This window comes from Microcaecilia unicolor, chromosome 8 (assembly GCF_901765095.1).
Source record: "Microcaecilia unicolor chromosome 8, aMicUni1.1, whole genome shotgun sequence".
Classification (NCBI taxonomy): Eukaryota; Metazoa; Chordata; class Amphibia; order Gymnophiona; family Siphonopidae; genus Microcaecilia; species Microcaecilia unicolor.
Window position 1 is genome coordinate 217,298,814 of NC_044038.1, and position 25,271 is coordinate 217,324,084.

Here is a 25,271-nt window from a genome sequence, read left to right on the forward strand (position 1 = left end):
TTACTACTACTTAACATTTCTAGAGCGCTACTAGGGTTGCGCAGCGCTGTACAAATTAAACAAAGGAGGACGGTCCCTGCTCAAAGGAGCTTACAATCTAAAGAATGAAATGTCAAGTTGGGGCGGTCTAGATTTCCTGGGTAGAGGTGTAGTGGTTAGGTGCCGAAGGAGGGTTGAGAGGTAAGGAGGGGCTGCAGATCGAGTACATTACCATAATATTACTACATACCATGGAACCATATCACAAACAAGTTTTGTTTGGTCTCTTTCAGCTGATTTTGCTGTTTAATGGTTCTTCCATATTAAAAGTAATATCACTTAAGAGACGTTCCTGCAGTTTGAAACCATATATTCGGATCTTCAAATGTAATAAAACTATTATACAGGACTTTCAGAGAACCAGAAAAAAAAATCCACTAAGTTCAAACAGAAGAAAAAAAAACCTGAAGGCAGCCCTTAATTAAATAAGATCACTATTTACGAATACTCCTGTACCTTTATATAACCAGCATTCATTTCAGGAAAACAGAACCTACTATTTTAGGAACCAAAATGTTGGTAATATATAGGTAGACAAGATTTCATAAACCATGACCACACTCTAATAAAGGTAAAAGCATGACGGGCACCTTCTGTCTTGTAATCAAACTTGATGGATTTCTTTGAGGCTCTGTGAGAGGAAACCCAGAGCTGATTAAACTCTCTGTCTTTTTGTGGCTATAGCTTATTTTCTAAATGTCTAATGTTTAACCAGTTATTCCACATTTCTTTGAGTTTTCAGTACAGCAGGAATTGCTAACCACACTTTTGGGGAAATTATCAATGTGGGCTACGATTAAGATGGGTTATTTTACCACTAACTCATGCTATTTTAGCACAGGTCCCATTTTATGCAATGAGATCCAAGTTACTAATTACTGGGGTTAACAGTGAAATAACATCTTAAAGGCAGCCCATGTTCATAACTTCCCCCCTTAAAATCTTAATCCCTGCCCAAACTAATTAATATGGAAGAGAGTCCTACAGCAGACTTGTGCCTGTGTTTACTAGGGCGCACTATAGGCAAGTTAGCGTTTTTAACGCGCGCCAAACACTAACGTGTCTATAGGAATGTATTGACGCGTTAGTGTTTAAACGCACCTTAACTTTATAGGCGCGTGTTTATAGTGAAGTCTTAGGGAAGACCATAACACGGTCCTCCCCTGATAACTACCTAGTCCCAGAGAAGGCTACAATATTCTTCCCTTTTATCCTTCCACTTGCCATAAGGAATATAATAATTTGGACAGGTGAGGCAATAGGGTGTTTGTCTCTTAACAGTTACCCCAAGATACAGTGGACCAGCCATTCCCCAAAATAGAGTGTAACAGAATAGACAGAACAAAGAAATCAGAAAAGATATAGACTATGTTTCTTCAGAAGGAAAGGTCTTTCTTACCAATAACAAGGCAATATGGCAATACAGCAGTTAGGCAAAGTAATTAGAGTAATCGGATAGAGTAATTTAGGTCAAATAATTAGGCAGTGTAATTAGGCAGAACAATTAGAAAGCAATTAGACAATAGCTGCAAAGGCTTACACTCTGTCAATCATCTCACCCCTCTGACTAGATACAGTACCACAGTGGCTTTATATACACTGGACTGAGTATCAATCCCCCTCCCAAACCATATGGTTTGCGACTTCAGCTAATTTCTGTGTTACATCATTGTTTACCTATAATGGTACATGTTATCTGAAAGTTATGGAACATGGAACAATATTTATAGAACTCAGCATCTTATAATAAGTCCAATAGATATCTTGAAATTTTTAGACTTTTTTTTCCATACACGGATACATAGGTGCTGTACCTCTCGTTACTGCATTCTACCTCCACTTAATGCACACTTTCTATTTCGCCATGACTGTTAACATCATGTCTCCTCTAACCTTCACTTTTCAAACCACCTATTTTTGTTTTGTTTTCTTCCTGTCATCTATTCTTCAGACCCTGTACGATTGATGGGTACAATTCATCAGTTGTACAGGTGCAATATGACGTAATTCTAAGTCCCCAGTTGACACTTATCTTTTCCTTCGATCTTTGTAATGTCCTTACATGCACAAGCTTAGCTCAAGAACGCAAATATATCACTGAACACATATACATCTGTCCTGATGACCAAACTGGCAATAATCTTGTTTACTATAAACCTTGAACCATGACTACCCAAACCACACACGCATCACTATGATCTCAAAATTCTTAATGCTAATTCTGTTCAGGATACTATATTCCATGAGACTGGATATTAAGTTTGTAATACATGGTTAAACTGGCTACACTACACTACTTCTTCCCTTAAGATTTCTAATTGCTACATGTATACAAGACCCCGTCCTACACCTCAATTATTTTCCTTTCCTTTTAATTTCAAACAACATTATAATACTTGCTTGTGTATGCTATTGTCTTTTACCTCTGAACGCCCTAATTCAACTTTATGCAAGTCTATTTACTCTTTGTATCTACCTCTAACTTTTAATTCCTTGTTTCCTCTTTCTTTTGGTGTGCGTTTTAATCTGACCTTTTCTATATGCTTGCAAGGCTACACTACTCAGGCATATTCTCGCTTTCTAGAAAATGCTACTAATTTTTCTGATACTTTTAACCCTTCTGACCTCCCAATGCTTAATTTCTCTAGACTCCACTATAAACACGTGTTAAAAACGCTAACACGCCTTAGTAAACATACGCCTTGGTAAACTAATTTTTTTCTCACTCACCTTTTAACTTTTAAGTTTAGCAAAGCAGACAAAACAAGAAAATCAGAAAACCGTGGTATAATCACATTTGAGAACGCAAACTAAAAACAGCTGGCAGGAACAGTTAAAACAAAGAGAAAAATTCCACAGCCAAGAGTCAGGCTAAAACAGGATTAGAAAGGTACAAAGTAGTGGGAGTGTGTGTAGGCAAAATAAAACTGGTTTTTACGCCAAATTTTTCCCTGATTTTCAGGTGAGGTTCTTCAGTTCATTTCACACATTTGTTTTAATAGCATTTTAATGCACGCTAATGCATTTTAACATGCACTACAGGGTACTTTTACTAAGCTGCATTAAGCACTCACCTGTGCCTAATGAAGCAAAAATGGCCTAATGTTGGACAAACTGAAACAGTGGTCTTCACTAATTTTTTAAGTCGGAGCCACTTTGGATCCAATGAGCTAAAGTAGAGCTGCCAAATATCTTCCTATGTGAGGAAACGACACTGCTGACCAGTGTGTGTCAATTATTATTATTTATTGCATATGTACCCCACATTATCCCACCTTTTTGCAGGCTCAATGTGGCTTACAGAGTGTTATTATGATATAGTCATTACATGATCTTAAATACAGTCGGTAATAAGCTGAAGGTAGATGAGGATTTAAATGGAAAGGTGATAGGTAAGGTCGTTTGAGAGGTGTTTTTGAAGCACTTGGGTGGTTTAGGAGTGATTAGTTTCATTAGGATGTCTTTTGTAGGCTTTGTTGAAGAGATGTGTCTTCAAAGATTTGCGAAAGCTGGTTAAGTTGTCCATGGTTTTCAGGGCCATGGGTAGTGCATTCCATATCTGTGTGCTTTTGTACGCAAAGGTAGTAGCCTATGCCTGTTTGTATTTAATTCCTTTACAGCTGGGGAAGTTCAGATGGAGGAATTTGCGGGCTGATCTTTTGGCGTTTCTGGGCAGTAAGTCCACTAGGTTTAACATGTAGAGTGGGGCATCTGCGTGAATGATTTTGTGTATGGTCGTGCAGATCTTGAACTCAATTCATTCCTTGAGCGGGAGCCAGTGTAGTTTCTCTCTTAGGGGCAAACCACCAGCCTGCCTGCTTATTGGGTGTATCCTCAAGGAGATTTGGGCATTTCATATACAATCTCTTCAACTATTGAGAAATGCCTTGTCTTTCAAGCATGTGTCACTTCCTCTCAGCCACTTCCCTCTTTTTGTCATAAATTTGGTTACAGAGGCAGAGAGTGGCAGGAAAAAAAAAGCCAGAATGAGGAGGAGGGCCACCACTGGCCCCCAGGCCTTGCATTGAAGAACACTGCACTAAAACGTTTGAGTTAGTTTTTTGTTCCATCGATGCATGCTGTGTGCTATTTTTTAAAACATTTTTTTGGGGGGGGGGGGGGGGGGGGGGGGAGTGGCAGGACAGAGAATGAGCAACTTTAGTACATGCTAACTGAATAATGCAGACTTAACATAAGAGTCCTTACCACCTACTAAATAGGCAGTGATAAGTGATCCTGCGTTAATTTATAAATGGTCATATGCTAAATGCAGACATTAATGCATGGCCAGAAATTCAACAATTAGAAAAATGCCTATTTTACAGCCAAGCTAAAAACGGGCTTAGTGCACAGGAAAGTCCTGTGTTAGGGCGCGCTAAGCACATTTACTACTGCAGTATAGTAAAAAGGCCCCTCAGTGACTTAGAGGGGTATTTTCGAAAGAAATGTCTAAGTTGGGATTTGGACATCTTTGTAAAACGTCCAAATCTGGAGGCGGGGAAAAGCATATTTTCAAAAAAAGATGGACGCCCATCTTTCGTTTCAAAAATACCAAGGACGTCCTCAGATTTGGACGTCTTTGAGTTTCGGTGATTTTCGAAACCAAAGACGTCCAAGTCAAAAATGTCCAACTGCAAGCCATTTGGATGTGGGAGGCGCCAGCATTTCTAGTGCACTGTTTCCCCTGACATGCCAAGTCAGCAACTGGGCACCCTAAGGGGCACGGCAGTGGACTTCATAAAATGCTCCAAGGTACATAGCTCCCTTACCTTGTGTGCTGAGCCCCCCAAAATCCACTACCCCCAGCTGTACACCACTACCACAGCCCTTACGGGTGAAGGGGGGCACCTATATGTGGGTACAAAGGGTTTCTGGTGGGTTTTGGAGAGCTCGCTGTTTTCTCCACAAATGCAACAGGTAGGGGGGTATAGGCCTGGGTCCGCCTATCTGAAGTGCACTGCACCCATTAAAACTGCTCCAGGGACCTGCATATGCTGTCATGGACCTAAGTATGACATCTGAGGCTGGCACGTAAATTTTTAATGATGTTGTTTGAGGGTGGGAGGGGGTTAGTGACCACTGGGGGAGTAACAGGAGGTCAGCCCCGATTTCCTCCAGTGGTCATCTGGTCATATCAGGCACCTTTTTGTGCCTTATTCATAATAAAAACATGTCCAGGTGAAAACGTCCAAGTGTTAGTCATTCACATCTCTGCTTTTTTCCATTATGGCTCAAAGACGTCCAAGTCTTAGGAACACCCAAATCCCGCCTTCACCACGCCCCCTTAAGATTTGGATGTCCTTGTGACAGACTTTCGCTAGAGAGGTCCAAAATCGGGTTACTACTACTAAACATTTGTAGAGCGCTACTAGGGGTACGCAGCGCTGTACAGTCCCTGCTCAAAGGAGCTTACAATCTAAAGGACGAAATGTCAAGTTGGGGTAGTCTAGATTTTGATTATACCGATTTGGATGTCTCTGAGAGATGGACATCCAAGTACCGATTTATGTCGGAAGATGGACGTCCATCTCTTGAAAATGAGCCTAACGTGTTAATTTATCAGTTAGTGCTCTTTGCATGGTACTCAATTATCTTAAGTTTTATGTCATGGGGTTGGGTGGGAGAAGGGAAGGACTAGGGAGAGGATTAGGTTTTTTTTGGGTGGGGTGGACCTAGAGAGGGTTTATTTTATACTGGGTGTTTAAGTCATTAGGACAATCGCCATTGGCGATTGGGGGGGGGGGAGGGTCATAAGAGCCTAGTTCTGCAGTGTTAGTTATCGTACAATGCCATTTGACTATATGAAGTCTCTTTATTTTTGTGGTATTACTTTCATAACAATAAAAGATTTTCTCTAAATCATCTAAGCATGCACTAAAATTGTTAAGGCACACCAACGAATGCACATCCATAGTAAGTAGTGTCCTCAGATCAAATCAATTGTCCTAGCTCTTCCTTTCATGTGAAAGAAAGAGATATCTGAAACCTTGACAGACTTGTCCACACCATTGTTTCACCATCAGGAAATTGTAGGCGGAGCACCAGAAGCAAAAGGAGCTTTTTATGATGTACCACGCCAATATTGGCAGCCCAGTAAAAAAGAATGCAGAAAAAAAGGTGAGAAAAGTACAAGTGAAGCAACAACAGCTAAACACTCACCACAAGCCAGAACAGTGGTACTCAGGGCTGCCGAGAGGGGGAGGGGGCAGGGGGAACAAAATTCCCCTGGCCCGGGCCTCCAAGGGGGGCCTGGCGCCACAGTCCCACCCACCCTCTGTCGACCGTCTGCCACCAGGCCGGGTCCCCTGCATTGAAATCACAGCGCCCTCGTCTGACGTAATTTCCATGAGGGCGGGACACAGGGCGGGAAGGAGGCCCGAAGGGAAGCGATCTGCTGCCCTGCTGCCTGCAGCGCTTTCACACAGAGGTGAGAGGCGCTGTGATTTCAATGCAGGGGACCCAGCCTGGTGGCGGACGGAGAAGGGCGGGTGGAGGGAAGAGGAGCGGCGACCTCGGGGGGGGGGGGGGCTCCAGGGGCGGCCTTGCCCCGGGCCCAGCCCAGCCTCTCGGCGGCCCTGGTGGTACTAGAGGACAAGCCCATTATTTATTTAGTTTTTTACACTGGGCTTGATATACTGTACTGCCTAAGCCAGAACTGGCGGCGTGCCAAGACAGTTTACAATAAAATAAAGGAACTCCAATGATGTAATTTCATATAAGCAGCAGACACATGGCAGAGGGAGCAATCCAAAGGAGAAAGGAGAGAGGAATAGCAAGTCAATGGGAAATAAAAACTGTAATAATAGTATAGCACAGTTAAAGGGGGGGGGGGGGGGAGAGAAGGGAGCTGAGCGAAGCAGTATAAGGTGTTTAGAAAGGCCTGGGTGAACAGATAAGTCTTAAGGGCAACTTTAAACCTGGCATAAGAAGGTTCTAGGCGTGATCGTACTGGGAGTTTCACACATTGGGGCTGATGTAGCTAAAGGAAAAAGGCATGAGTTTTATCCAGACAGATTAAGGATGGGGGTGGGATGGAGAGTTGGCCAGTACTGGAGGAGCACAGCAACCTGGTAGGGATGTAAGGGATGAGTAGCCAACTAATGTAATCAGAGGCAGATGGAATATAACCTTTGAAGACCAAGGAGAGAATTTTGAAGGTAATACACAAGGAAACTGGAAGCCAGTGTTCTGCTTGCAGGAGAGAAGTAGTATGGTCGAACAGTTAGAATTGTGGAGTAAGGGGGGGGTCACGTGATGCTTGCGAGCTGAGCGGACGTCTCAGGCTCCGCTCCCGCTGCTGTAAAAACCCCGTTTTTGCGCATTAAAACCCCCAAGCACGCCGCAGGAACAGCTGAGGGGTACCCGCTCCTTACCGGTAACAATCGGAGAGCTGAATAAGCGCTGGCGGTGAGAGGGAGCGGTGTTATGCCTGTGAAGACACAGCGGCAGAGCAAGCAACGCGTGGCCATGGCGAGTCCCAAGATGGCGGACAAAACAGAACCCGCAGGGACCCTGACCCTGCCGACCGCGGCGATTCAAGAAATCACACAACAAATCACTGCGAGCTTAGATGAAAGACTAACTAAAATACAGACCTCAGTGGACTCCATTAAAGATGCGATGGAACGCCAAAATGCCAGACTGCAGCAGGCAGAGGACCGAATTTCCCGCCAAGAGGATAAATCGGAGGAGATGCAGGTCCGAGTGGAAACGTTGGAAGCGCGCCAGGCCCAGCTTTACCAGCAGATTGATGATTTGGAAAATCGTAGCAGGCACAATAACGTCAGAATTATCGGCCTGCCAGAAGTGGTCAAGGATGCTGAATTGCGGAATTTAGTTGAACAATGGCTGCCTGGCCAGCTGGGACTCCAGTCGGCAGACGCGAGGATGCTGGTCGAGAGGGTCTATAGAGAGGGGTCCCAGCGCGAGAAAGACATGCGCCCGAGACCAGTAATTGCGCGCATCCTTAACTATGCTGATAAGGAAAAGCTTTTCCAGGCTTATCGCAGCAAGAAAACATTGGAGTATGATGGTCACAAGCTTTTGTTGTTTCAAGATTTCTCTGCATGGGTCACAGAGCAGCAAAAGAAGATGGGCCCTCACTGCAAGAGACTGTTTGATAAGGGGGTGCGCTTCGCCCTCCTATTCCCGGCGAAGGTGAGGATCCTCCACGACAACAAAACGCTGTTCTTCACGGACCCTAAAGAGCTGGAGGCCTTTGTCAAACGCCTGCCGTGAGGAGTTCTTCAGGGAACGTGCTTTGATGGACAGGACTGAGAAACTGGGCTTCTCGGTGTTTGTGGCAGATGGCACGTAAGCACTGGGGGCCCTGTGGATAAAGGAACTATAATAGCAGCCCAGGGATGATGTGGCCTCTGCGGTTTCGTGGGCGCTTCAAGCTGCCGCTTGCACATATTAACGGGTGCCTTAAATCTGTGGGTGATAAGGGGGAGCACAGTTACTCTAAGTTGTTTTTCTTAAGGTTTTCTTTAACTGGAGCCATGCGTTGGAGGGGGGGAGGCTGGGGCTGGAACGGGGCGCCGGCACCTGGACTATGAGGATGGCCTTGCTATGTTATACAAAGTATGGCTCCAGTCGATGCATTGATAGTTGAAAGTTATATTGGTTGCATTGTCATATAGTTTACTACGAGTCTGTGCATAGGTTTTATGAGGGGATATTGGGGGTTTTCCCTTTCTTCTTATTTCCATTTGTCGTTAGATGCATGGATGGTAGGGGGATGGAGCCACGGGTGGGCGGTTACTGGTGGGTTATAGGAGGGAAAATAGCTCCTGGGTGGGGGTTCGGGAGGGGGGAGTATGGATGTGTGAGAGGGGAGGGTTGGGGGGTGGAAGGGAGAGAGGGAGTGGAAGGTGTGTGTGTGCAGTGTAGGGAGGGGGGAGGGGCTGGGAGGAGTTTGAAAGATATGCGAACCTTGAAGCCTAAAACTGTGGTTAAACTAAGCGAAGCAGTCAGACGCAGCATATGTTTGTTGATGAATGTTTGGTGGCCGGATGGTTGGCGCAACCATTCCCGCAGGCTGTGCTGGGAGGCCTGTGAGAACTTTCATCAAGAATTGAGTGCTAGAATTTGTGAATGCTTAAAATATGGTTAATTTAAAGATCATTACCCTTAATGTTGATGGGATCCATTCTCCCATCAAGCGCACAAAACTACTCTCCTGGCTGTCCAAAGCGGGGGCAGAGATTGCTTATTTACAAGAGACACATCTGTCAGCGGCAGAACATCAAAAACTCAGAAGGGGATGGGTGGGGGAGATGGGATATTCCTCCTACAATGCAAGACAGAGAGGGGTGGCTATTTTGATACATAAAAAACTTCCCTTTATTGTTCATAAAACAGTAGCTGACAAAGATGGGAGGTATGTCTTGGTTCTGGGAGAACTTTGGGGACAAAAACTCTTACTTTGTAATATGTACGGGCCCAACGTATACTCCCATAAATTTTTCTCTGAGTTAGTGGCCAGAGTGGTCGCCTACTCTGAATACCAGCTGATCGTAGGGGGGGATTTTAATGTTGTAGCAGACCCCTCAATCGACTGCAAGCCAGCAAAATGTAAGGGTGGGAACTGGGAGCACAAAGGGGTGAATTTTGTATGCAATCAGATGGGGCTAGTGGATATCTGGAGGCTACTGAACCCACAGCAGGAGGAGTTTACGTTTTATTCACATCCTCATGGGGTTTATTCTAGATTGGACTACCTCGGTGGACCTCTCCCTGTCCGCTCGGATCTCCAGAGTGCAAATAGTAAATCATACTTTAAGCGACCACCAGGCAGTGGAGATGGTTATCCCGTGGTGTGCGGAGCCGAGCGAGCGGGTGTGGAGGTTCTCCCCTTTGTTAAGCACTGATAGAGGTTTCCAGGAGTATATGCGGGCTAAGTGGGTGGAGTATCAACAGCATAATCAGACACCAGATGTGAGCTCGGGAACATATTGGGAAGCTTCCAAGGCTGTTATGAGAGGGCACCATCATAGCGTATGCGGCAGGTACAAAGAAGAAGAGAGAGGCGGATTTGTTGCGCCTGTCTCAAGAATATCACCAGTTACACCGGAAGCACATTTTTCAGATGAACGAGGCCAATAAGCTTGCCCTGAAGCAGGTTAAACAGCAGATAGATGAGATCTTGCGGCAATGGGCTGAAAGGGATATATATTACCAGCGGTTCCGACTTTTTAAATGGGGTAACAAAGCAGGCAAGTTGTTAGCCAATTTGGTGCGGCCCTCGCGAAAGAGACAGAGTACTTCCATTATTCAGGATGAGCAGGGGAAGTCATACACTACAGAGTCCGAAATTGAACAACAATTTGTGGACTTCTATAGTTCCCTGTACAGGGCTCGAGATTTTGACCAGACCAAGTATGAGGAATTTTTTCAAGGATTGCGGCTCCCACGCCTGGATGGGGAGCAGCTGGCCCATCTGAATGCCCCCATTTCGGAGCAGGAGATAAGGGAGGGCATAGGGGCCCTGAAGCTGACTAAGGCCCCTGGGCCCGATGGCTTCGGGCCTGAATATTATCGCATTATGGCAGACTTGGTGACACCACCGATGAGGGCCTGGTTTAATGATCTGGTTGACAGGGGGGAGCCTCTACAGCATAATGAGGCCCATGTGGTGCTTTTACCGAAACCGGGGAAGGACGTGGCCAGGGTGGGGTCTTACCGACCAATTTCGCTATTAAATCAGGATGTTAAAATCTTGGCGGCTATCCTGGCCAGGCGTCTGAACCGGGTCATACTTACTTTAGTACATGAAGACCAGGTGGGCTTTGTGCCGGGGAGGCAAGCCTCTATGAACATCATACAAGCCTTGATGGCCATCCATGAGTGTAAGAGGATGGAAGGCTCGGCGGCTATAGTAGGGCTGGACATGGAAAAGGCCTTCGACAGTATCTCGTGGCAATACTTGTTCGGGGTGCTGGAGCGGTTCGGCATTCGTGGGGCCTGCTCTGAATGGATCCGGGCACTTTATGCCAATCCCTCAGCATGATTACAGATAAATGGGAGGCTCACTGATTAATTTACAATTCAGCAGGGTACAAGGCAGGGGTGCCCCCTTTCGCCACTCCTTTTTGTGCTAGCTATAGAGCCTTTGGCTGCAAAGATCCATGGCAGTGAAGAGGTTCGAGGTATTCGGGTAGGGGGTAGGGAGTTGAGGGTGAATCTCTTTGCAGATGATATTTTACTATATGTTGCCCATGCTCCAAGGGATTTGGAGAAGGCACTCTCTGTGGTTAGAGGCTTCGGGGATATCTCAGGACTCAGAGTTAACGGTATAGTTAACTATACCAAGTTGGAGCTGCTGCCCATGACGGATACTCAGGGGGCGAGGGGGATGGTGGGACTTCCGATACAACCGGTGGCAGGGGCAATGAGATATCTGGGCATCTATTTAAGTACTAACAGAACTACATTTTATAGAAAAAATGTGATAGATGCTCTGGACAGAATCAAGAGTTTGTGTGACAGATGGAGGGACTTGCCCCTTTCGCTGATGGGACGAATAGCATTAGTAAAGATGGTGTTGCTTCCCAAGATTTTATACCCGATACAGTCTGCACCGATCTGGGTTCTCAGACGGGAAGAACGCATGTTTCGGTCCCTTATTAGGGCTTTCATATGGAGGGGGAAGGGGGCACAAATAGGGGTCTCTAAACTATGTCACAATAAAGACCGAGGGGGTCTGGGATTACCGGACTTATGCCGGTACAACGTAGCGGCGTTAATGCGCCTTATTTATGAGGGAATGGGAGGGAGCAACCGCTTCTTGCCTAGAGAGGGATTAGGGGACTAGAGTCACCCGTGGACTTTTCTTAACCTGCTCCATGTGGGATCGAGTAGTGACCCTTGTATGTCACATAAGCTGGCTTTTTTACGACCCCTACGGAGAGCTTGGATGTGGTGGAGAGGTCAGCAGCGGCGCTCCTCGGATGCCTCACCATACTTGAGTATGACGGGTAATGCGGCATTCCCAGCGGGCATGGGTTTTTCTATTTTTTCTAAGTGGGCAGATTTAGGCTGCAGGATATTGGGACAATTTTTGGAAGAAGGGTCGGGCGTTTTCTTGTCTTTTGAACAAGTTAAGGCACAGTGGGCCGTACCGAATAACAACTTATTGCAGTACTTGCAGGTCAGACACTATTGGTCTACTATACAGGCACAACACGGAGACGGCTGGCTCTGGGGCCCCTTAGATAAGATTTTGTTACGTATACCCACTAAGGTTAATAGTTTATCTACTTGGTATAAGATCCTAACAACGAACGGGCAGTGGGGGGAAATGGAACAGCTGGTAATTCGCTGGAATGAGGAAGTAGGATCTAGGTACACGGAAAAGGAGTTTGGGAAACTTTTCACTAACCTGTATAAGATGGTTAGAGCTGACCTGCAGGAGACACAATACAAGATCCTCCATAAAGCATATATTTCTAGAGCAAAGGGGGCAGCCATAGGACTTTGGACAGATGATAGATGTCTTAAATGCAAGACTGAGGGGGGAACCCTTATACACTCTTTCTTGGAATGCTCGGCTCTATCACTGTGGAATGTGGCTTTTCAATTATTGGCTGCCGTGTTGCAGTGGGAACTGGAGTGGGACTATGCAACTCTATTGTTAGGGGATCAGTCATTATTGGTGGCCCAGGGACTGCGATATCCACAGCGCCGATTTGTGTATGTCTCTCTGCTGCTGGTTAGGAAAACAGTTTTGCATTTTTGGATATCCCCAGAGCCCGTACCTGCAGAAGCATGGAAGGCAAAAATGAGGGATGTAGGCAAATATGAGAGTCAGATCTACAGGGGATCCCCCAAACTGGCCAATAGACAATACACTTACATATGGGCTTCGTGTTTAAACATTATGGGCTAAGGTTTCTATGATAGTAGGAGGGGAGGGGGGATAGGGGGAAGGGGAAGGGCATGGGCAGAAGGGTGTATGGAGTACGAATATTGTGATGGGATGTATATGAATGACGGTTTGCTAGTGTGTGAAAGTGTAAAAGGGGGTCATAAAAGAAAACTCAGTATGGAATGCATCTCACCATTATGATTGTGCTTCATTGTTTTGTTGAACTTTGTGCCAGTATTGGAGTGAAGAGTGAACTAGATGATGTCTTTCCTGTTTTTCATGAGTGTATTGTGTACTGAAGAAGTTAAAAAAAAAATTAAAAAAAAAGAAGGGACTGACTTAGTGTGCGGGAGGATCGGTGCTTGGGGGGAGGGGAGAAGAAATAAGAGTGGAAGGTTGTGGTTGTGTACCTGAAAGGATACCACAGATGGGATTCGAAAGGGAGAGAAAGCGGATTCAAGCAGAGAGAGAGAGACATGCTCCATATTTGGCGGTCCTGCCCAAAGATTCAGACCTATTGGTCGGAACTGCTAGGCATGTTTGCACAACTGACTGGGGTACGTTATCCAGCTAAGCCGGAGTTCTGTCTGCTGCATATCCGCCCACCGGGAGTTCGATTGCCAGAGCATCGGATAACATCGATGTGGCTGGGAAAATTGCATTGGCGTCCGCATGGAAAAGCTCACTGGCGCCACCAATACTAAAAGTGGTACACAAGATGGACTCTCTCTATCAAATGTCCAAAATGACAGCCATGCGATCTGGACACATAACAAAATTCAACCTGCAATGGGAACGCTATAGAACGTGGAGATTCCAAGGAGGGATAGATCTGGATGCCCCCAAGTTGATTGTTCCGAATCTGTGAAAGATCTGCCCAGCGATTTAGACGTTCAGACTTTTTGTTGGACTTAGGGATCTGACATCAGGGGAGGGAGGGCAGGGGAAACTTTGTTAACTGTTAAATGAAGGCTATATACAAAATGTATGCATATATTTGTTTAAAAATTTTAATAAAAATATTCGGGGGGGAAAAAAGCAGAAAGAGAGACATCTCCCTAACACTCCCCCAATCCAGATCCTCCCTCACAAACTGGATCATCCCCTGAAGTTTTGATTCTGTTAAGTGTCTTTGACGGAAGATCAAGACACCCCGTATTTACAGGAAACTACAGTGATTCATTTCAGTGGAGTCAGGGGGCGATTGTCTGTCTTGGAACATATACAAGTTCTGCAGGTGGTTTTTCTTGGATTTTATTTTTGACTTTGATGTTTTTCTTAATTTATTATGTGTGCATGTAGATATGCAACTTCTGTTTATACGTATATGTAAATGGATTTTGTTTTGATCAGTTTTGATTTATGTACACTGGAATAAATAGAACGTCACCCCAGAATAAAGATATGAATTTAACCAGAAAAAAAAAAGAATTGTGGAGTAAGGAGATAGCTGTAGACTGCACCAGTTGGAAGCATTTCCGTTAATAGAGAAGGAGGCCAGTGTAAAGGGAGTTGCAGTAGTCAATGCGAGGGATGACTAAGCTGAAGATGAGGACGCGAATGGCAGTCAGAGCTAGGATCCCTTGAAGGCACGAATGCAATGAAGGGCGAAAAAGGCAGCGCACAGAACAAAGTCAGTTTGTGGTTTGAAAAACAGATGTTGGTTAAAGATAACTCTTAGAATTTTAATAGAGTCTTTGAGTGGCAGTGGGTGGTTGTCAATGCATGGTGGTGAAGGGACTGCCGAGTAACATAGTAACATAGTAGATGACGGCAGAAAAAGACCTGCACGGTCCATCCAGTCTGCCCAAGATAAACTCATGTGTATACCTTACCTTGATTTGTACCTGTCTTTCTCAGGGCACAGACCGTATAAGTCTGCCCAGCAGTTTTTCCTGCCTCCCAACCACCTGTCCCGCCTTCCATCACCGGCTCTGGCACAGACCGTATAAAAGTCTGCCCTCCCCTATCCTCGCCTCCCAACCACCAACCCCTCTTCCCCCCACCTGCTCTGCCAGTGTAAAGGGAGTAAGGATTAGGAAAGTAAATAGTCCCACATTTGCTAGCATTAAAGAAAAAGCAGTGCTCTTGCAGTCAGACTGAGACTTTTGAAAGACATTCATTCAAGTCAGTAAGATTGGGGAGGACTAGAAGCTAAGCGGTAAAGGATCTTTTTCCAGGACAATCATTCTGGATAATAGTACTTTTCTGCGAATTTCTAGAGTACTTACTGACAAGTTGTGGAGAAGATTAATGGAAATCATACAAAGTACATTTTAAAATGACAGGGCTGGCCCCAGCTGTAGTGAAGGGGATCTGCACTAGAGAGCTGCAAGTGAATGGGTATTGCGTGAATCCTGCAGAACCCATGGGATTCCTACTGGGATGGAAGACATTGCCATGGGATTCCTGCAGGAATGTAGCAAAACTTCTGGTGACTCCAGAATGAGGCTTGGAATACACTGAGCGAGGCAGTTAGAGCGCCAGAATGAGGCTTGGAACGTACAGAGCGAGGCAGTTGATTTGAATGGTCTGTAAGAGCTAGAATGCTAAGTAAAAAATAAGGGCCTGAAGCACAAAGCTTAACGTGCTTGCAATGTTTGCTTCAGACCAGTTGGAGCAGGTCTAAAGCAAATGTTATTTAACGTCTAATGCACAAAGGGGTTCTGCATAGCTTTAACCATTTGCGGTAGCTGCTAGTAATATTCCAATGCAAATGTATTACAATGAGATCATTAATATTAAAATGAGTATTCTGTGCAATGCACAGAAAGGAGCACCTACCTTTAACGTGCAAAATTTTCCGGCAAGTCTGGAGCTGTCGTTGGGTGAGGAAGACTTCTGGGAGGAGCACTCTTCTTGTATTTTTCAATAACAAAACTTGTCCGAGAGCAGAGAATAACTTAAGAGGAGCAGAGAAACAAGAAGACAGCCAATTGCCTGGGGAAAGCACCTATGATGTCAGCTGGGGGAGGGGGGGCTTAGCAGACAGCCAGTTGGCTAAGGAAAGCACCAATGATGTCAGGGGGCCAGAGAAACAAGAAGACATCAATGGACTTGGTGGGGGGGAACCCTATTATTTATTTGTTACATTTGTATCCCACATTTTTCCACCTAATTGCAGGCTCAATGTGGCTTACATAGTACCGTAAAGGCGTTTGCCAAGTCCGGTAGAGGAACAAATATAGGGTTATGTTATGGTCGAATAAGGTAGGTATGTTTCAGGCACATTAGGGTTGAAGATAGGGAAGGTTATATAGTGTCCAATATGATCTTTGGTTTTGTTGTGTTGCAGAGTTCAGGCCTTTAGGTTGGGTCGGTAAGGTACGCCTTTTTGAACAGGTTGGTTTTTAGAGATTTCCTGAAGTTTAGATGGTCGTAGATTGCTTTCACAGCTTTTGGCAGTACGTTCCATAATTGTGTGCTTATATAGGAGAAGCTGAATGCGTAGGTTGCTTTGTATTTGAGTCCTTTGAAGTTTGGGTAGTGGAGGTTTAGGTATGTTTGTGATGATCCGGTTCTGTTTCTGGTTGGTAGATCTATGAGGTCAGTCATGTATCCTGGGGGGGGGGGGGGGGGGGCGAGAAACAAGCAGACAGCCAATCAGCCAGGGGAAGCCCCTATGATTTCAGCTGGGCAGGGTCTTTCAGCACGGAGGAGGTTCCCAAGAGAAATCATGGGGGGCAGACTGAGGGAAGACAAGGAAGCTGTAGGAGGAAGGTGGAGCCAGCATCAGAGCTCTGCAGAGAAAAGGAGACATGGGGGACAGTGGAGCCAGCACGGGGAAAGGAGAGAGTACAGCAGCGAGATTCATGTGTAGAACATGGACACTTACCAAGAGACCATTCTGTAAAAGTACCAGGGCTTTCCATACCGAACTGCTTGTTGAATTTAGGTGAATCTCATTTGCATGCGATATTCTTTGAGCATCGCTTGCAATTTAAAAATCGGTAACTTCTGATTTTGAGCATCAGCCCCTAAGTTATCACTATGCCAAGTGTTATTATTTATTTATTTTTTAAAAAATATATTTTCCACACCATCCACAGTTCTGGGTAGTTATTAGTCAGCACACATTTGATGCACATCTCAATCACAAGCTGTGCCTATGTGGACGAGACTCCAAGCGCTCCTGTAAAGGGGAATATAATAGATCCTGACATCTGAACTGTACTTTTAAATATTTATTCACAGAGCAAAACAAGGAGGTCCTTTATACAAGCTATCATTTTCATCATCTCAAGTGCTCCCTTAACAACTAACACAAAGGGCCATGTTTTAAGACAGTAAATTTATTGTGCAGACAATAACAAACGCATAAGAGTGAAAACATGCTGCCTGGGTGGAAACTGGAAGTAGTAACTATACAGCCAGTGGTTTTCACTTCATTATAAAACACTGTGACACAGTGCCAAACACTTGGCTCTGAAAGAGCTGTTTACTTTGCATCTGGCTCCTAAACTACAACCACATGGACAGTGTTATTTATGGCTCTGATAAAAAATACAGACATAAATAAATAAAATGTCAATGTCTCAGACCACACCTCCTCCAATTTTTCCCTATGTTTACCCAACCCTATCACCTGATTATCTCAATCTAGCCCCTCCTCCTACCTCTTATACCCTTCTCCCTTATAATATTACCTATCCACACATCTCCTTTACTCTGGTAAGCTTAGACAGTATTCTCTCCATTATACTTTTTAATCTTACTACTATGTAAGCCGCATTGAACCTGCTATGAATGGGAAAGTGCGGGGTACAAATGTAACAAATAAATAAATAAAATGTTGGAATGTCAGAAGAGATGATTTTTGTTTTGATCTAAAAAAAATTCCTGCATTTAAATGCTATGAGATAGCCTCAATGTCGCTGCAGCTTTGCAGATCTTCCTTTAACAAACCTTCCTCCCCACCGACACACACACACAGTACAGTGTAACAAGCATGCTGCCCCAACCTTGAAGATCATCACTGCCTTGCACCTGCTCATTTAGATAAGATTTCAGCACTGATGCCCTGCTGGCAGTTTGACAGTTTTTGGAAGCCGTCTATTTTTAAACCTGCTCTGACCACTTTACTGGGAATGTATGCACAGCAGTTTCTGCAGCTGAGTCAAAAACTAAATCGCCCCCTTGCTCAATTAAATTGTCTTTTACGTATAATGCCAGTACCCTTGTTATCATGCTCTGACCACCACTTCAGCATGTAGAAAAAAGTTCTGAAGAATTACATAGATAACAGAGCTGCAAAAAAGCAAGACATTTCTTACCATGAACGTAGGCGCAGTATTGGAAACAATGACCAATAAATTCTTTGGTACAGTGAATTACCAAATTTTGGTATATTTGTCACATGGAACATTTGGTTGCACTTAAGAAGCAGACTCTTACCAGGTGGGAGGGTGTCTGGGCACCTTTATTTGATTGCTTTTTCTACCAGAGGGCGATTTTATCATATGGTGGGCGGTTTCTTTATCTTGACTGTAAGATCCATTCATGTGGATGGGGGAGGGGGGTTGGTTTTCTCATGAAAATGTTCTTTAAATTCTTGGCTCTTCCTAACACTGTTATATTTGCCTAATAGTTCTCAAGTGTAAGCTATAATCTCCCTTTTTTGTGTGTTATACGCAGAATTTGTTGGCTTGTATATTCTTTTGTTTTTGGATTTTCAATAAACTGCTTCTAAAAATAAAGAAAGAAAAAAAAAAATCTCATCGCTCTCATGGTTCACTCTGGTTTATACTTTTGAACTTAAGTCGACACCCTTTGCTGTTTATTTCCTCATTTTTAGTATATCTAAAGGACTTCTTACCTCTGTGTGTGGTTATTTAAGACTAAGAGAAACTAAAATGGCTGAAACTACTATACAGTTAGAATATTTAATACCACAGAACCTTGACAGGTTTGGCTAAAACTGAAGTTTTTATTAATGTGACAACTGTACACTACCATAGCTCTGCTTTTAGTAATCCGTACATCTATAGCTATTTCTCTCTTGCTCTCGTTATTGGTGCATTACCACAACTGTCATGACTTATGGTGCTCATTTCTTCGACTAGTAACCCCCCTTCTGACCAGAAATAAGGAACAAAAATCAATAACACTCAAGAATGAACACATTTTGCAAAATAAGATTTCCCCCCAAATCCCTCACAATTCATAACAGATACAAAAAGATGCACTTTCAGTCATGTCGAGAATAAAAAGAGGCTACTTACTATAGGGTCCTTTTACTAAGCTTCAGTAAAAAAAAAAAATAGGCCTTATAAACAGGGGTATAGCTAGGTGGGGCCATGGGGGCATGGGCCCCTGCAGATTTAGCCCTGGCCCCCGTTTTCACAGCCCCCCCGGCCGCTCCTCCCCCGCCACATTCGACCCCCCCCCCCCCCCTCACACCAACCCTACCCCGCCGTCAGGTACCTTTGCTGGCAGGGGTCCCCAACCCCCACCAGCCGAAGTCCTCTTCAGCGCCGGTCTCTGGCACTTTGCTGATCTGGATTCAGTTTCTGAGAGTCCTGATGTCCTGCACGTTCCTACGTAGGAACGTGCAGGACATCCGAACTCACAGAAACAGAATCCAGATCAGCAAACGCACCGGACTCGGAGACGGGGTTGAAAAGGACGAGGAAGGGTCGGCGGGGGGGGCAAAAGTGGCGGGAGGGCTAAAATGTGCCCCCTCACCTCGGGCTGTGGACCCCCCTCCCGCCAAAGTCTGGCTAAGCCCCTGCCTTATAGAACCCTTACATTGGTCTTCCCCATGTGCTAAGGCCTATTTTTACTGTGGCCGTAAAAACGATTGGGGGGGGGGGGGGGGGGGACTCACCTTTTTGATACTGCTTTTAACTCCTAACCCTTGTTCAGAACCCTTATGTTATCATCCTCACTTTAATATTCCCTTATCTCTTGTTTGTCCTGTTTGTCTGTCCTAATTAGATTGTAAGCTCTGTCGAGCAGGGACTGTCTCTTCATGTTCAAGTGTACAGCGCTGCGTACTGTTTGGGCCTGTTGGTGCTGCTTCTCAGAACCGAAAACCCAACATCTCACCCATACAAATTCCCCAACTGGTTTCTTAGCATCACCGGCCTGGTAAGTACCAAAAACAACTATAAACAAAAGAAGCTTCTTACATTACTAAAGTTTTATTCTAATCCAAGAACAGGAAAATAAGAAATAATAAAAAGTTTAGGAGCAGCGCACAAGAAACAAGATGGTGAGGGAGCATAAACAAAAGGGAAATGCCATGGAAATGGTCGTATATTCCTTTGCCCTAATAGAGGCTGGGGAAGATTTTCATCGACCCCCCCTCACTTTCCAGACCGGGCATTTATATAGGGTTTCCAGAACTGAAGTACAAAGAACTGTTTTTTTTTTCTAAGGAACACATCATACAGGAATACGTCATGCAGGATGTGTCATTTGTTACAATTGCCAAAAGGCACATAAAATATATATATATATATTGCATTTCTCTAAAAGATACATCCTCAGTTCTTTGGTAAATAAGCACATCCTCAGTAAAACAATCTTTATCTTACTTCAAAGGATCATGCATGTTCATTTTGGGTATTCTGGAGGCCTGACTGGCAAGGTGTGTCCTGAGGGCTGAGTTGAGAACCCCTGCTGTGGCTGGTGGTTGGGAGGCAGGGATAGTGCTGGGCAGACTTATACGGTCTGTGCCAGAGCCGGTGGTGGGAGGCGGGAATGGTTGTTGGGAGGCGGGGATAGTGCTGGGCAGACTTATATGGTCTGTGCCAGAGCCAGTGGTGGGAGGCGGGGCTGGTGGTTTGGAGGCGGGGATAGTGCTGGGCAGACTTATACGGTCTGTGCCCTGAAGAGGACAGGTACAAATCAAAGTAGGGTATACACAAAAAGTAGCACATATGAGTTTATCTTGTTGGGCAGACTGGATGGACCGTGCAGGTCTTTTTCTGCCGTCATCTACTATGTTACTATGTATGATTCAGGATTCCGTTCCCACCAACCCCTGCAATATGCCATTCTCCTATCCTGTCCTGACTGCAGAATTCTGTCTGTCTCTCTCCTCTGCCAGGTACCCTGCCCCTGTCACATGGAAATTAGTTCTGCAACCTAAAAGTCTCTAGAGGCTCTTTGAACACACTCATTGTAAACAGTGAATGGCATGACTCAATGTCTTTTAATTATCTGCCCAGAGGAAGGTAGGGAGGGGTGAGGTACTTGCTTGACATCAAATGGCCTTGCTTATATCATTATAATCCATAGAAAAAAAAAAAGGTTTTCACCTCTTATGGTCTGTAGATTAATTCTTTATATTAGATATTTAGCAGCCCTGAAACTGCATGGTCTACATCAGTGATGGCGAACCTATGGCACGCGTGCCAGAGAGGGCACGCAGAGCCCTCTCTGTTGGCACGCGCGCCAAGCCACTTTCCCTTCATCCTTCATGCTACAAAAAGATAAAGAAAAAAAAACCAAGCAATCGCGGCACCGCGCGCCGTCCAGTTCCAGCCCCCCTGAAATTTAAAACTCATACCTGTCCTGCTCGGTGTTAAGGCAGCGTCGGCAGTAACAGCACCAGTGAAAAGCGTGCTAGCTCGGCGCGCCTTCAGCTTCCCTTCTGTCTCTCAAGCTCTGGTCCCACCCTACCCCTGCGCTAACTGGTTATCACAGAAATGCCCATTCTCTGCCCTGACACACACACAAAAAACCCCCAATTCTTTGTAGCATGCAGTTTGTGCATGCACATTGCAAAACTACTATTTTTTGTTGCATTAGATGCGTGTTAGCACCTAATTGCGGCTTAGTAAAAGGGCTCCTAAGTATGCTAATATGGGTTATTAGTAAAATGGGACCTTAGGTAAATAATGCACATTAACATATGGTAGCATACGGTAATTCAGTAGTGCCTGTTAGTAAATGTTTCCGAATCTCAAAGTCTCTAAATAAGACCACACTTACAAATGGACACAAGTACATATGGAGGGCAGTACTGCCTGCAGCCAGAAAATTCGACAATTTCCCTTTGAAAATGAGGGTTAGCATGCACAATGTGGATATAAATTATCCCTGTATTTTGTGCCTGCAATTAAGCAGGTACAAAGTTTACGCCATAAAGTGTGCACATGATTTGAGAATATAATTACTTCGTGTACTTTCCTTCCCCCAACCCACGTTTGCCCACGCTTACTCATATAGGGGGGCAGTGGGATGCCGCAATAATCAAACTGTATTTTTACAAACATTTACCAAGGAAATGTTCTTGATTATTGTCCTATAATACTTTCAACTAAAATTAAAAAAAAAAATTAAGCCTTGTTATAAGGAAGAGACATAATACCCTTACTTTCCCCATATAGACTACATCATGGATATGACCTTGAGTTCAGAAAAAAAAGTTAGCCAATGCACAGCACTATTGTAACTCTCTTACCTGTCTGTCATTGTAAGCTTATAAATTACTTCAGCCTACAAGAAAAATACATCAGAATTAAAAGGAAGCATACATTTCAGTTCAGTCCTGTTATGATCTTTTTTTTTTCTTGTAAAGATATGATATCTCAATATAAAGCACAATACACTAGCATAAAACAATGCCAAAACCCTCCATTCAATGATTGCTAAACTGAGGGGTGACCAAGAGGACAGCAGCTCAGGGTATGAAGCCTCCCCAGAGTGGCAAAAATGACCGGACACATAATTTGGGGCTGGCAAAAAACCAAAAGCCAAGAAGAGTGCTGCTTTCCTCCAATCATCCAGGCTGATGAGGGAAGAGAAATAGGGATCCCAGTTGTAGGGCGTAGAGAGAAAAAGGAGCAAGGGTGAGGGTGGGATGAATTTCCCGCACCTGAGTGCCAGTATGCCCTATACAGCTCTGTTATGCATCATTGTTATTTTTAACATATTAACTATCATTGTGCCCCCATGATATGTCCAGCAACATCAGGATGACCATCATAAACCTTTCTCCTAGTCATCTGCTCTGCAATTGGTTCTTCACTTGATCTCCTCTAGGGTTGCACTAGTTTATAGAATGAGGACCCAGGAAAAGAGCAACATTAGGTACCATGAGCTGGCAGAAAGAAATAGTAAATCATCCTTCTGACTCAACCTGGAAAGGTGAGATCAGGACAGGACAGTTATTTTACAAACTGGGTAGAAAACAGGGAGAACGGGAGGTGGGATTGATGGCCCTCCCACAGTCTTCTGAAACCCATCAAGTGTCTGGAAGGTTCTATCATGACACCCTATCCCTTTTCTCTTCCATCAAGTAAATTTGGAGAAACCTTTTTTTTTTTTTTTTGGAGGGTTTGTATCACATGCCTTCTCTGAACTGCATTCATCTTCTGTATAACCCCTAGAAATTGACTACATTTTTCAATGTGACGACTTACAAGTGTCCTATATAGAAGCAAGGCTACATCCTTTTTCCTGTTAATACAACCGAGCACATGGTCAGTTTTTCCACCTGCTTCATTAAGTTGACTGCTATGTTAAAGTCATCTAAGATGACCACGCCTAGATGCCTTTCTCAGAATTCTTGCATCCGAAATGATTATTACATAACAAATTTCGTTTTCCAAACCTCTGATTATTCTTCCAGATTCCTCAAGTTCCCTCTGATTTTTGTACCCCTTTTTGCATCTGTACCCTGGTTGCAGACTTAAAGTTTACAATTTATTTATATTCCACCTAGACCTAGGCGGATCACACTCTGCACATAATTATTTTTAAAAAAACCACACAATTTACATAAAACCACAATATAAAAATAACATGCTGCCTGGTTCCCATGATATCATATACCTCTAAGTCAAAGTGTTTATACTGGCCACTATATTGTTTACCCATAAGCTTTACAAAATAAAAATCCCTTCAAAAGTTTCTTAAATTTTTTGTTTGTCCTTGAGAAAGTCTAAATCCCTGGTTACATACTACACATGTATTAATTTGCTTCTTGAACTTATTGTAATTTGTGTTATATTCTGTACATTATTATGTTTTATTCACTTTATTGTTTGTTAGTAAGCCACATTGAACCCGAGTCTATTTCGGGCTAATGTGGGGTATAAATGTCATGAACAAATAAATTAAATAAATAAATTTAGTGGTATCTGTTGTCAATCTAATCCACATATGGAGCTGGTTCCAAGTTATAGAACCTGCAATTGAGAAGGCACTTTCCCTAAATTCATTAGAATGCATTTTTCTCAGGGCCAGAATATGTAAAAGCTGCATGACTTCTAAGTGCGCAATTTGGAGTTATACATTTTAAATACTGTTGAAAGATAATGATCCAAGTCCTGTTTTATAGCTTTACTAGTAAAAAAAAGGCCCGTTTCTGACACAAATGAAACGGGCGCTAGCAAGGTTTTCCTCAGAGTGTGTATGTTTGAGAGAATGTATGTGAGAGTGACTGTGTGTGAGAGAGAGAGTGAATGTGCGAGTGTGTGTGTGAGAGAGAGAGAGTAAGTCTAGGTGTCTGTGACAGAGTGTGTGTGTGAGAATGAGAGTGTGTGCAAGTGCGTATGTGAGACACAGTGTGTGAGAGAGAGAGAGTGTGTGTTTCACACAGATACAGTGTGTGTGAGAGAGAGAGTGTGTGTGAGACACCGACTCTCTGTGAGACTGAGTGTATGAGACCGTGTGAGTGACTATGACACATAGAGAGTGAATGTGATACAGTGTAAGACAGAGTGTGTGAGAGACAGTGTGTGAGAGTGAGAAAGACATTGACTGTGAGAGAGAGAGAGAGAGAGAGAGAGAGAGAGAGAGAGAGAGAGAGAGAGAGTGTGTGACAGAGATACCTCCCCCCTCCCCCCCACCTCTGGTGTCAGGCCACCTCCCTCCCTCTCTCTGGTGTCAGGTCCCCCCCCCCTCTCTCTCTCTGGTGTATGAGCGTTACTGTGCAGGATGCTGAGCTCTGGTTGTGCTTCAAGGAACTGACCAATCCTATTTAATAGAATGCACCTCCAACATTCTGAAGCCGAGAAACCTCGTGCGGTTGGTCACTTCTGCTTGTGACAAACCCGGAAGTACGTGATGTCAATTCAGGAGATGGATACAGAGAGCAAGAATGCCTCAGCCATGCAGTCAGCTTCAGAATGTTGGAGGTGCATTTTATTATATAGGATGTAGCATAAGCAATATTTTAAACAAAAAACGTTCAACCGGCAACCAATTAACTGTTTTAAGACTGGAGCGATTAAAAATAAAACGAGGACATCTGGATACAAACAAGCCTAGCTGTGGCATTTTGTATGATCTGCACTCCCATCCCAGCAAAGCCATTAATTAAAGTAATGAAAGTAGCAGTCCAAGCACCGAGCCCTGGGGGGGGGGGGGGTGGGTCGGCCATTTTACCTCCGAAAACCACACTCTCTAT

General features: G+C 44.3%; 1 protein-coding gene across 1 annotated transcript in view; it reads right to left on the reverse strand.

Moving 5' to 3' along the window:
- The window catches only part of SLC9A8 (solute carrier family 9 member A8), a 179,895-nt gene that overhangs the window by 80,904 nt on the left and 73,720 nt on the right, over positions 1-25,271 (reverse strand). Inside the window, exon 7 of the mRNA XM_030212977.1 lies at positions 22,320-22,354. Coding sequence (XP_030068837.1) covers positions 22,320-22,354 — 35 coding nt within the window. The remainder of the gene's footprint in view (positions 1-22,319; positions 22,355-25,271) is intronic.